This window comes from Carcharodon carcharias, chromosome 16 (genome assembly GCF_017639515.1).
Source record: "Carcharodon carcharias isolate sCarCar2 chromosome 16, sCarCar2.pri, whole genome shotgun sequence".
Classification (NCBI taxonomy): Eukaryota; Metazoa; Chordata; class Chondrichthyes; order Lamniformes; family Lamnidae; genus Carcharodon; species Carcharodon carcharias.
The window spans coordinates 57,009,898-57,023,923 of record NC_054482.1 but is presented as its reverse complement, the minus strand read 5'-3'; the positions used below and the strand labels follow the sequence as shown (position 1 = coordinate 57,023,923).

General features: G+C 41.6%; 1 protein-coding gene across 1 annotated transcript in view; it reads right to left on the bottom strand.

Annotated features, from left to right (window-relative positions):
* sgip1a (SH3GL interacting endocytic adaptor 1a) overlaps positions 1–14,026 on the bottom strand; it is a 208,113-nt gene that overhangs the window by 67,837 nt on the left and 126,250 nt on the right. Inside the window, exons 8-9 of the mRNA XM_041208987.1 lie at positions 3,173–3,197; positions 2,337–2,388 (exon numbers count right to left, since the gene is read on the bottom strand). Coding sequence (XP_041064921.1) covers positions 2,337–2,388; positions 3,173–3,197 — 77 coding nt within the window. The remainder of the gene's footprint in view (positions 1–2,336; positions 2,389–3,172; positions 3,198–14,026) is intronic.

The following is a 14,026-nucleotide window of genomic DNA, read 5'->3' as shown; positions in this document are numbered from 1 at the left end:
AGTTAGACTGGTCATTTTCATATTCATTTTATCTTATATTGTAACTTGAGAAAATACTTAATACTTTCGACCAGCAATTTCTTAATTATAAACAAGCTTTTAACTGGCTATTAGTTTAGCCACAAAAACATTTTCTAAACCAGTTCACTTCACACTTGTACAGGTTATACAATGTGAATAGTAATAGCTGGACTTAAAATATTAAGAGCCTTTATCTGTGAATTAAAAGCAATGAGATTGAAAATTACACTAAAGAAATGGACTTGAAGAGGAATAGTGGGATAATTCAGTCATGTCTAATGCTATTTGACTTGTGTTGTTCTTACGGTCAGCTCCTATAACTTACAATATACTTTGTCATTTACAGGCTCGGCAGAAATTGGTATTTGAGAGCAAGCTAAGTAAGATGCAGCAGCATTACAATAGGCAAAATTATGTCTTTACCAATGGGATAGGGCTTCTGATGAAAAGTTGTGGCCCAATGGTCACTAGACTTACTTGTTTTTTACTCCAAAGTCTCAACAAATAAATACATTTCTGAGTTTGATCGGATTGATCCAAAATAGAAAACATTCTTCTTCAATTGTGTAGTGTCTAGTACACAAATGAAGGCCAGAAAACAATGCTGGTTGGGCAGCGTGCACCCAACCCACCGAGCATAAAATGATGCCCAATAACGTTGGGCAAGCGTCCCGATGTCATCATGCACTCGTGCGGTATTTCGGTTGGCAGGCATGTGTGGGAGTTGGCAGCACGCCTGCTGACAATTAAAAGGCCTGTTAAAGCCATTAAAGTTATAATTGAAAGAAATTTTTTGCTGTCCGTCCAACCGTACGGTTAGCGGGCAGGCGAAAAGGCAAAGCGGACTTTGCATTTTTTTAGGAAACCTCATCCACGGGCAGGATGAGGTTTCCAACAGCAAATAAAATTAAAATAGAAATTTTAACAATTCATTTATAACATGTCCCTGCTCATGTGACAGAGTCACATGAGGGGATGTGTTTTATAACATTTTAAAAATCTTTATTTTTAATGTTCAAAACTGTTCATCTCCCTGAGGCAGCCCAGTGCCTCGGGAAGCTTTTCCAGCGTGTACCCACGTGCATGCGTGAAGTTCGCGCTCGCCGTCCCTCCCCCCAGCTAGACAGTGCTGAGTGCTGTCGTGTGCGTATCACGCTGGACGGGCCTTAATTGGCCTGCCAGCATGAAATCGTGGTCTGGCCCTGATCGTGGGCAGCAGTTGGATTCCTGACCGCCCCCGCTAAGGCTGCCTGACAAGGGCAAAATTCTGCCCCTAGAGAGTGAACATCCAATCTAAAACTTCCCCTAAGAGCAATAGGACAGAGCTTGTTTATGTTGCAGTAAACCTGCCAACGATTAAAGTTATGATGGCAGGGTTCAGACTGCAAACTCAGCGGGGTGATACATGGCAAAGGGCTTTGGTATTACTTCCCATGTGCTAAGAATACCCCCGTTCCCCATTCCATTTCCTGCCATAATCATCAGCTGGATAAAAAATGTCTGAGAAGATGCAAAAGAATATATAATCAGTTTAAAATGATGACAAGAAGTTTCTGATGAAAGGTCAGAAGTGATCACTGGAGAGGTGGGGGCAGCGGGGGGTTACAGGTGAGGCAGGAGGCTTTCAATGCCCCCCCTCCCCTTGATGCTGGGAGCCTCGTTTGGGTACTCAGAGCATGTCAATGAGGGTCTCCCCCTAGTGCGGACAGAGGTAAACCCAACTGGAGAGCCATGGGCTCTCTGATCCTTGATCTCTTAAATCCCTGAGCTACCACTGAAATTTGGTGCACTCAGTGATAATTAGTGTTAAATGGCTGATTAGTGAGCTTAATTATTATGCCGTCGCTGGCGGGCATGATTCACACATTGGAACCTTCTCGCCCCCAAATTAATTGGGGGTAGTTCCATCGATGCTGTGAATGTAATGTGGCGAACCTGATGCAGGCACTCCTGTCTGATGCTGCTAGCCCCCTCGCCATCATGCCAACTCCAGCAGGCTCAATTAAATTGCACCATTAACTCTGTTTTGCTCCACAGATACCGCATTACCTGTTGAGTATTTCCAGCATTTTCTGTTTTAATGACAAAAGTTTATTGTATTCTGTGTAAAAGATTTTATTTCCTGCTCAGCAGGATTATTTGAGAAGAAAATGTACTTGGTGCTGTCATAAGTGTGTGATCCTCCTCACTTGATCTATGTTTCATCCAGGTGATGTTTAACAGACAAAAATCTACTCCCATGTTTTAGTGCTTTCTAAACATTAGTGTTTAATAGTGTTCAATGTCTAGTGGAACAAATGTGTGGTTATACGTACCTGACAACTTCTGATGTGGGTGTTGACCGTCTTGGTCGAGCAATTTCTTCGCCTGCACAAAAAACACAACTTATTTTCTGCTTGCAAAGAAGTTAAAATAATAACATTTAATAGTAAAATATAATTATAAAACTTCAAAAAAAATAGTTATTCAAATATATTTGATGTAACACATTAAATAATTAAGTATTTCCCATTGTGTGTGATAGGAAAAGAAGGCAATATAAGATGGAATTTTGCAATACATAGTAGGCTTAGGTCACATAAAAAGCAAATTTTTATGCAACAGTAATGGCTCTACCAACACTAAATACATGAGGACAATCAAAGTTTGTTATCTGATTAATTATCCTTCTCTGACCTCTCTCCCTTCGTAAACTTTGTCTCTAGTTTATTGCTGATACCAGTGGAATCACTTAGACATTGATGAGTTCTGTTGAAGGGTCATGAGGATTCGAAACGTCAACTCTTTTCTTCTCCGCCAATGCTGCCAGACCTGCTGAGTTTTTCCAGGTAATTCTGTTTTTGTTTTTTCACTTAGACATTCCTACTTGTGCCTCCTAAGCTGCCGAGATCCTATTTGCTGTTTCTCTTTTCTGCTCTCCCAAGTGTTGAAATCAGGCAGGGGTGTTGATTTCACAACTTCTAACTTATTCTTCCAAGAGCTCACTACCTCTCTCAGTATTTTCTTCCTCTTACAAGCTGAGTACCTCCTTACCACCAAACAGCATGTGCAGTATTTTGCTTTTGCCTTCTCCACTATTTTTTTACTTCCCTTGTGCTGCATTGTGGCCCTTCACTTTGGTTTATTAATAATATTAGTAATAATTACTTACTGGATAAGTTCCTTTTGATAATTGCCTGGAAAGAGATAGAAAAAATATTGACTTACATTTTTTTTATAAAAGGAAAGACAGTCTGGTCTGCTTTACGCTATTTGATGCCAGTTAGTCTTGTGCCCATTTACAGAGTGAACAGGAGAAGTTGCTGGCAGGATAGACTCTTAGGATATCATCTGCGTTCTGATGGGAGAAATTTGGTTTGAGATGAGATTTGCTTGCTATTGAAGAAATGCTTTCTGTCCTTGTCAGCCAAGTCTCAGTGGTAATGTGCTTTTCTCCTGTGGGTTCATGTAACACTCTAGGGTCTTGAGGATATAATCTAGGCTGACAACTCAATGCAGTATTGAGGGAGTGCTGCACTGTCAGAGGTTCCACTTTTTGGTTGAGACATCAAACTGAGGCCCCAACTACCCTTTCAGATGGGAGTAAAAGATCCCAAGATAGAGAGCATAGGAGCTCTCCTTGGTGACCTGACCAATATTTATCCCTCAATCAACAACTCTAAAACAGATTATCTGGCCCTTTATCGCACTGCTGTTTGAGGAACCATGCTTTGTGCAAATTAACTGCTACATTTCCCTATCTTTCCAAAGTAACTACAGATCCAAATTAGTTTGGGGGGAGATGGTGGCATAATGGTAATGTCGCTGGACTGGTAATCCAGAGACCCAGGCGAATACTCTGGGTACATGGTGGAATTTGAATTCAGTTAATAAATCTGGGCCAGAATATAAAGCTAGTCAGGTGGGCATGCACCCAACCCGACTGAACGTAAAATGACGCGCGATGACGTCGGGCGAGCATCCTGACATCATCGTGCACTCACGTGATATTTCGGTTGGTGGGGGGAAGCAGGAGTCGGTAGCATGCCCGTTGACAATTGAAAGGCCTATTGAGGCCATTAAAGTTATAATTGAAAGAAATTTTTCGCTACCCGTCCAGCCTTACGGTTGGCAGGCAGAGAAAAAGGCCAAATGGCCTATGCAGTTTTTTGGAAACCCCATCCACAGGCGGGATGAAGTTTCCAACAGCAGATAAAAATAAAATAAAAATTTTAACGCTTCATTCATAACATGTCCCTGCCCATGTGACAGTCACATGAGGGGGCCTTTTTTATGACACTTTTAAAAAATTTTATTTTTAACATGGAAAACTGTTCATCTACCTGAGGCAGCTCTGTGCCTCAGGAAACTTTTCCACCGTGCACCCGCACGCATGTGCGAAGTTCGCACTCGCCCTCCTTCCCCACATAGGCAGTGCTGAGCGCTGCCTTGCGTGTTTCACGCTGGGTAGGCTTTAATTGGCCTGCCAGCCTGAAATCATGGTCCAGCCCCAATTGCAGGCGGCGGTTGGGAAACCGAGCCTGCCAGAGGAGGGCAAAATCCTGCCCCTGGAATATAAGACTAGTCTCAGCAATAGCGATCATGGAACTATCTTCAATTGTTGTAAAAACCCACCTGGTTCACTAAGGTCCTTTAAGGAAGGAAACCTGCCATCCTTACCTGATTTGGCCTATATGTGACTTCAGACCCACAGCAATGTGGTTGACTCACAACTGCCCTCTGAAATGGCCTAAGAAGCCACTAAGTTCGGGCAATTACTGATGGGCAAAAAATGCTGGCATTGCCAGTGACGCCCACATCCTATGAAAGAATTTTTAAAAATTGGCAGGAATAAGCTGAAATTGTGAAAGGCTCTATATAAATGCAAGTTCTTTCTTTTTCTTTCTACAGTTGAGTAGAAAAGCAGACAGAACACATACTTGTCAGATTAAATGCACCATCAAGTGTAGTACTGAACCACAGAAACCACAATAATCTAAGGCTTGGTCCCTGGCCTGAGCTGTGGTAGTGGAAGGGAGGCTATAATTGGGTCTCAGCAACACTAGTAAAACAGTTAAGATTATTGACCCTTACTCATGCAGCAATGCCAGCTAAGGACAAGACAGTCTACTGATGACAGAAGAATGGCCACTTGGATGAGGAACTGGGTTGGGGATGCTAACACCCATGAAAGCAGCAGGGATCACCATTTGAGGAGAAGAGGCTGAAATTGTGAAAGAAAATCTCTCAGATTAAACATATACTGGAATTGAAATTGCGATTTGAGCCCCAGAAACAAAGTGTTGGTTGGCCATAGCGTTAGATTCTGGTTGTAGCCCCATGTGCGACAGAGTTTTCAGTCTTTATGTAGATTTACTGGGGGCAGGAGGGGGCAATCAGAGAGTTGGTCTACCTCAATTAGTTTTCCTTGGGTTATATCCACTGGGTTATATCCACTGGGTTATACTCACTGGGTTACATCTCATTCTTGCTCCAAATTCCAGAATTGCCCCTGATCTCCCCAAATTCTTGTCTACCTTTCAAAAATAATTGCACCCCATCCATGTACTACTACCTACAGGAGAAAAGGGATAGAAGAAGAAACAAAAAACAAGGATGTTATATGTGTTCTTTAGAAGTTCAATCACAGGTTTGGTATGTTTAATATGTTTGGCTGGAATGTTAGACTTGCCCATGAAGAATGTTTTTCAGTCTTGACATATATTAATATGAACATGTGCTCAGGTAGGAGTTAGAAAGGTCTCCCAGAAATGCTTCAAAAATCTACATAGATGATTTTTGAATTTGTCTGTCTTATTTTGATTATATTTTGAAGTGATTTTCTTTAGGTCTCCTTGAACCAGTCAGCAGGTTTTCTGTTCTTTATGATTCACCAAAGATTTTCTCTATTTACAACGTAGAAGAGTCACCTCAAAAGCTTAAGCTCTTGGCTCACACTGACACAAAAGGGTAATCTTGATTTTGGGCAGTCATGTAAAAAAGGCAATTTTAGATTGACTGCCTATTATATGCCCCACACAATTGCTCTTTCAGAGCAAGTACTGTAATAGTTCAGATAAAGATTCATGATCAGTTTCTTGGGGAAAATACGATTGAGCAATAAATACAACTTTGTCAGCATTGCTCCTGTTCCAAAGACAAATAAAAGAACCCTTCAGTGAACACAAATAACTCTCTCGCCTCTGCAGCAAGGTAATTGCGGTGGTATGAGGTGAGAACTCAATAATTTCACCAACTCCTCTTCCAGCTAAAAATCCTAAAATAACATGGGCACTGGAGCTTATTTGATACTTTCTTCAACACCAAGTAATAGCTGTTGTCAACATGTTTTATGTGACTGAATGTTGAAACTCATGAGTTGCTTTCTGAAGAAACAAACATAATCCGTTGACATCTCTCCCCCAATGAACCAAATGAAATTCAAAATGAACAAAAATGGAAGCATTTTAAATACGTGCAGCAGAACATAAAGGAATACTCACTGGACTGCGCCTCTGTGATCAGCAAAAGGGAAGAGAGAAGAGATACCTGGTCAGAGAGTGACAGATTTGTGAACAAAGCTTTCATTGTCAAAGTTAAAGTGCACAGACATGAAAAAATCTCTCATTCTTGACAAGGCAATTGTTTTACTAAATATAAATCGTAGTTTCGGTACCCTTGGGCTGGAAAAGGGAAATCCTAGCCAAAAATCTCACTCCCAATTGCTGGTGAGTAGACTTTTAGTCAAGAAAGATCAAAGTCAGCTGTGATACTTCCTCTTACTGCTCTCCATCTCCCCATCGCATACTTTCCCACTTTAGGATTTCTCTGTGGTGTACACATACTTCCCGGCTGGAAGGGGCAACTGGACAGAGGACTGAAAAGTTTTGGAAAACACACTGAGGTCTGATAGCTTCTTCCTTGCTGATGAAATTTTATTGAAAACCACAGGCACAGAGGTAAAAATGGACTTTCAAAATACAGGCCAGGGTTTTCTGTTTCTGTACCTGCCCGCCTACAATCATCTTGCCCATTAACTTTAATGGATTGAAAATCAAAGCCTCGTGATCCAAAAACAGAAGTCCTGGCCACATACTCTTAGAGGGAAAGTCTGCCAGTGTCTACTTTTGGTACAGAGCCTCACCAATAGCAAACATTGTTGTTTTTTTTTTGACCTCTGCTCATTCTTGTGACCTATGCTCATTGAGGATTGCGCCAGGGGTAGTGCTTTGAAATTATCTACTCGGTGTCAAGCTTACATATTACAAATTACAGACATTGTAATCAAAAATTGGACTGTCTGCACCAAAACCGGCCAACCTATCTTCACCTCAGTTCCATCCTAGTCACTCAGAGAGGCACAGGACCATCTTAAGTTGCAACCTGGCGGAGATTTATAAGTACCACTTCCTATGATTCTGTGGTAACACACCAATCTGGTAACCAGACCACCTGATAAACAGATGATTATGAGGCTGAGTAAACAACCTTTGTTGTCCATAATATCATGAAAATGATTGCACATTTATAAAACAAATGCTCAAAATGAATAAAACTTTACAATGCTGCCTATATAACTTTTTACCTGATTTTCTTAAACACTAATTTAATTGACATGTTCTCAATGTGCCATAACTAAAGTCACTATTTTGGAATCAGTGCAGCAGTGAAGTTTTTCTATCATGCAGTTAAGATAGTCCCATAGTAAGCTATTTTTATTCATTGTAATTTCCTTCAGATGTTTTTTGCCTCCAATACTTGTAGTGGTTTGCAGAAGCTTGAGACAACAATTATTTAACTTTTTTGTCCAGTGTTTTAGTGCTTAGAGTGAGTTGTATTTCATCTCTTTTTTCTAAACACCAAACTAAAAAGTAGCCATAAATAATATAATTAACTAGGTTAAGATATGGCAGGTCAGGTTGTGTGTGTGGACTGCAGTGTGTGGGCGTTTGTGAATAGTGAGACTATTCTGAGCGAATACATCTGCAGTCAATGTCTCTGTCTCGAATCTCTTCAGCTCAGTCATTCAGCTGCAGTGCAAGTAGGAGATATTCCAGCACATAAGAGAGGAGAAGTCTTGAACATTTGGCTGCAGACTTCGGTCACATCTCGCAGACAGGTGCAATTTCAGAATGGGGTTAAGGTGACCAAGAGCGAAGGGGGATCCAGGTGAGAGAGTGAATGAACATCTGCAGAAACTGATCCTATCCAAAGGGTGTAATGTGGTTGCTACCTCTGAGGATAAGGAAGAAGACTGTCTGAAGGACAACCAGGATGCACTTTGCAGCAGGAGGCTGTGCTAAGGAGGAACTGGAGTTGGGGGGGCGAAATGTATTAAGTGTACGGGATTCAATAGTTAGGGTGACAGGTAGCATCCTTTGTAAACAGGATTAAGATTACTGATGTGTTGTGTACCTGGTGCCAGAGTGAGAGACTTCTTGAACAGGCTTGAAAGGATTTTGGAGAAAGAGAGGGGGGGATCCAGTTGTTATGGTCCATGATGGGACCAACAATATAGGGAAGAGTAAGTAAGAGTTCCTGTTTGGCAAATAAAGGGCATTAGGAGCTAAATTAAAAGAACAGGACCTCAAGGTTATAATCTCTGGATTATTACCCAAGCAACAAGCAAATTGGCATAGCAGATTAGGAAGGTGAACATGTGGTTGAAGGAGTGGTGTGGGAAAAGGGAGTTCCATTTCATGGGACACTGGTACCAGAATCTTGCCAGGAAGGAACTTTACCATTCGGACAGGATCCACTGAACTGGACTGGGACCAGTGGTTCTAGTGAAAGGATAAATAGGGTGGTCACAAGGACTCCAAACAGTGCAAATTCAACTTGGGGTGTATGACATGGTAACCAATACTGAAGCATGGCTGCAGGAAGGTCAGAACTGAGAATTATCTTTACCAGATTATAAGGGCGACAGGATAGGGAAAATAGTGGTGGAAGAGGAGTAGCCTTAGTGATTAAGGATGAAATCACTTCAATAGTAAGAGAGGATATAATGAGAGGCAAGGAGGCTGAGGAGAATTTATTGGATATTCACACAATAGAAAAGAAAGGGATGGAAAAACCAGGGCAGGAAATCACTGGGAGTCTGGAGTTGCCCAGTAAGTATCTAATGCTTGAACCCATGTTATGGGTAAAAACAACTGCACAGGGAAGGTGATAAGAAAGTGACATAGAATTTGGACTGAGGGCTTATGAAAATGGGACCATTCCTTAAAAAAAAATACAAAAACAATTTATATTTATATAGTGCCCTTAACACAGTAAAGTGTCCCAAGGCGCTTCAGTGGAGCAATAGCAAACAAAATTGGACATTGAGCCACATAAGGAGAAATCAGGTTGGGTGACAAGAAGGCTTGCTCAATGAGATAGATTTTAAGGAGTGTCGTAAAGAAGGAAAGTGTGGTACAAGAGGTTTGGAGGTTTCCAGAGCTTAGGCAGCTGAAGCCAAAACTACCAATGGCAGAGAGAATAAATCAGGGCTGCTCAAAGGGCCAGAATTAGAAGAGTTTAGGTAACTCGGAAGTTTGTGGGCTAAAACAGATTACGCAGAAAGGGAGGGTCAAGGCATGGAGGAATTTGAAAACAAGAAAAATTTGAAAATCAAGGTGTTGCTTGACCTGGAGCCAACATAGGTCAACGAGCACAAGTTGAACAGAACTCGGTATGAGTAATGACATGGACAGCAGAGTTTTGGATGATCCCAAGTTTACAAACGGAAGAATATGGGAGACTCCCCAGGAGTGTATTGGAATAGTCAAGTCCAGAGGTAACAATGACATGCATGAGGATTTTAGCAGATGAGCTGAGGCAGGGCAGAATTGGTGATGTTATGGAGATGGAAATAGGCGGTCTTAGTGACAGCATGGATATGTGGTCAGTAGTGCATCTCAGGGTGAAATATGACACCAAGGTTGTCATCCATCTGTTTAGCCTTAGGCTGTTGCCAGAGAGAAGGATGGAATCAGTAACAAAGGAACGGGGTTTGTGGTGGGGACCAAGGACAATGGCTTCAGTCGTCCCAATGTTTCATTTGAAGAAATTCTGCTCATGCAGTACAGCTTACGGTTAGATAGATAAGAATGCAACCAGGTGTGGCAGGATGGGCACTGGAGGAGGATTGTATGGTTAACCACATCAAAGGCTGCAGATCAGGTCAAGAAGGACAAGGAGGGATAATTTACCTTTGTCACAGTCACAAAGAATGTCATTTGTGAAATTGATCAGAGCCAGAGTAGTTCATGAGGATTTGATTGTTCTGGGATAGATAGCCTTTTTTTTACCAGCAGTAACTCAAATGGTGAGTTGCCTCCTAACTGTGAGAACAGGGAATTAATGGAGTGATAGGATACTTCTAAAATGCGCGAAACAACAGCAGAAGTCATGTGGGAGTCAACAGATGAAAGAATAGGATAACAATCCTGTTGAATGAGTTTGTGATGGCTATAGTAGATTAAGGAACAAGACTTCTTAAGATTATTCCCAATGTCACATGCTGGGTCTCAAAGAGAGGAACAGATTGGATATATTAATAAGTGACTTGACAGATGGTGTAAAAGGATATGATGCACAGAAAAGTAAAAATCCAATTAAAAACATGAGATCACAGAATAGAGGGAGAGGAGTGGCAGATAGTTGAAAATTCTGCACACAAATGATTGTTGTCGTTGGCTGTCCCTTGATTCGAGGATGCCGTCTATCACACAACTGGTTGGACTATTAGTAGTAAAGTGGCAGTTCTTGAGATTTAACTTCAGGAGGGAAGCTTCAATGCGAGTTACCATTGGCTAAGTAGTGGCTGATGGAAGGAAATTTACAGGGACATAAGTTGCCACTTTAGAGATTTGGAAAATGGTCTAGATTTTCCTCTTTTCCGGAATCGGATGAATTTTCAGCCTAGGGGGGCTTCTGACTCCAACTACTTTGCTGGCCTTGCCAAATTTATCATAATTATAATTATGGTAGGTTCTCTGGGCTCTTGGGAAAGGACACAGAGGATGGCTATGAAGAGTTGTAGAAACCTGCCACAGTGCTGCAGTGCCAGCAGCCACAGTGGTGATGCAAGATGACCAGCTTAAATAACCTGATTTCTTCAGGTAAGCATAAAAAGCTGGGTCTATTCACTGTGAAAAAACTTAGACTTTATGGTGATTTAATTGAGGAATATGTAATAATTAAATGGCTGTATTGTGTTCCTGTTGAGATATTATTTAAATCTGATAGAGTGGGGAAGACCAGGATTCATGCATATAAGTTATTCATGAGTTGGGTTAACTTAGATGCTGGCTGAGGATGGTAGTGTATAAGTTGCCTTAGTTACACGACACATGCTAAGTCTCTACAAACTTTCATGAGAATGGAACTAGCTCCTGTCTGAGTTGGAAATGACATCCTTTAAAAGGTAGATTAAAAACCAGATGATATAAACATGGTCAATGTTGTCTCCTGGACTAGTTGCAGTTGCCTATGGGAGTCAGGGAGGAAATTGTGGATTTTATCCCCCTGGGTTTTTAGCCTTGGGTTTTTTTTTTGCCTCTTTCAGTAGAGATTACAGAATGTGAGGTGAGAGTGACTGTTCTTGACATTGAGGCAGAATTTGACCGAGTATGACATCTAGGAGCCCCAGCAAGACTGGAGTCAATGGAAGTCGGGAGAAACTCTCCGCTGGTTGGAATCATACCTAGCACAAAGGAAGATGGTTGTGGTTGTTGCAGGTCAATCATCTCAGTTCCACGACATCACTACAGGAGTTCCTCAAGGTAGTATCCTTTGCCCAACCATCTTCAGCTGCTTTATCAATGACCTTCCCTCCATCATAAAGTCAGAAGTGGGGATATTCACTGATGATTGCATAATATTCAGCACCATTCACACCTACTCAGATACTGAAGCAGTCTGTGCCATAAGCAGCAATTCTTGGGCTGATAAGTGACAAGTAACATTCAGGCCTCACAAATGCCAGACAATGACCATCTCCAACAAGAAAGACTCTAACCATCTCCCCATGACATTCAATGGCATTACCATCTCTGAATCCCGCACTATCAGCGTCCTGCAGGTTACCATTACCAGAAACTGAACTAGACCGGCTAGAAGAGCAGGTCAGAAGCTACGGCAAGTAATGCACCTCCTGACTCCCCAAAGCCTGCCCACCATCCACAAGTCAGGGGTGCGACGGAATACTTGCCATTTGCCTGGATGAGTGCAGCTCCAATAATACTCGAAAGGATCACCACCATCCAGGACAAAGCAGGTTGCTTGATCGGCACCCCATCCACCACCTTAAACATTCACTCTCTCCACCACCGATGCACAGTAACAGCAGTGTGTACCAACTATAAGATGCATTGCAGGAATTCACCAAGTCTTCTTCAAAAGCATCTTCCAAACCCTCAACCTCTACCATCTAGAAAGGCAAGGGCAGCAGATACATGGGAACACCACCACCTGTAAATTCCCCTTGAAGCTACTCGCCATCCTGACTTGGAAATATATCGCCGTTCCTTCACTGTCGCTGGGTCAAAATCCTGGAACTCCCTCCCTAACAGCGCTGTGGGTGTACCTACACCACATGGACTGCAGCAGTTCAAGGCAGTGGCTAACCATCACCTTCTCAAGGGCAATTAGGGTTGGGCAATAAATGCTGGCCTAGCCAGCGACACACAAATCCCGTGAAAGAATAAATTAATAAACATGCTGGGGGAGGGAGATCTAATCATCATGTTTCATGTAACGCTACTGTTTGGACCAGGCACGATGGACCAGATGGTCTCTCTCGTATGTAAAATTTTAAACTATAGAAAGCAGACAAGCCTTGCAATCAATCCATTTATGATGCATTGCATTGGCTTTTGGGCCACTTAAACTTTACATGCCATAGCAACATTGGATGTCTGGGCTTAACAGGTGTGTCTGGAGATTAATGTTGCCATGATAACTGGGAGGGGCAAATGACAGAAAATGTAGCTGATGATTTATTTCCATCATTTGATTATCATTCAATATATGCCGATATATATCACCTGACATTCTGAGCAAAATCAGTTGATTGGGAATGGCAAATTCGGCCCACTGCACATAATATAATATATTGTATATATTTTGACAAAAGCAAAAAGTGTCCTGAGCAATGAGAATCACCCTTTGTCTCAGTATTACTGTTGGATGTATTCAGGGAAAAGGTTACAATCCCTCAGATGTAGATCAAATTAGTTCCTGAACTCATTTATATCTTTCTCTATAAGAATCTTCAACAGGAGTTTGATGTAGGAACGAGGATATGTACTCAGGTTGGGACTCACTGACCAATTATTTTAATGCAACGGAATAGTTTTTAATACATATTTTAATTAAAGTTAGACCTCAGAAAATTACCCCATCTCATTCTTTTATTGTTATTTATTTATATGTATTTTTTTTAATGAACGAGCAATGTACTCAAAATTAATTTCCATATGGACAATAAACTGAAATTGATTGATTTGATTGATTGATCAAATGGGCAAAACAATGACAGATTAAATTTATTATGGATATTTGTAAATTAATACCCATAGGAAGAAAAATGTGGAGATAACCATGGATGAATTGGAAAAATCGTTGGATTTCAGTTGACTCAATACTCAACATTTTCAGCTTCTGTTTGGCCCCAGAAATGTGCAGCGGGGCACATACTGGACATCTGACCTCTGCTGCTGACCTCACCTAAGTTGAAAGAGATAGGGGCAGGTGCCTTAATTACTATGGAAAACAAGGTGCCAGTAGTTGGTAGTGTGATAGTGAGTGCTGGATCCACCCCTACTCAAAGAAATTGTTGGTGATCCCTCCAGATTTCAAAAGCAGTTACAGTGGACTGCACCAGAAGGACGGAAGAGTTTTTCCCAAAAGCCAGAAGGATAATTTCAATACAAAGCCTCTGCACAGAGCCACAACTCATATTGTGCCATCAAATGGTTTCATTGGAATCCACCCATCAACTTCTAGGACCCTTCAGAATGCAAATGTGGAGGGTCCC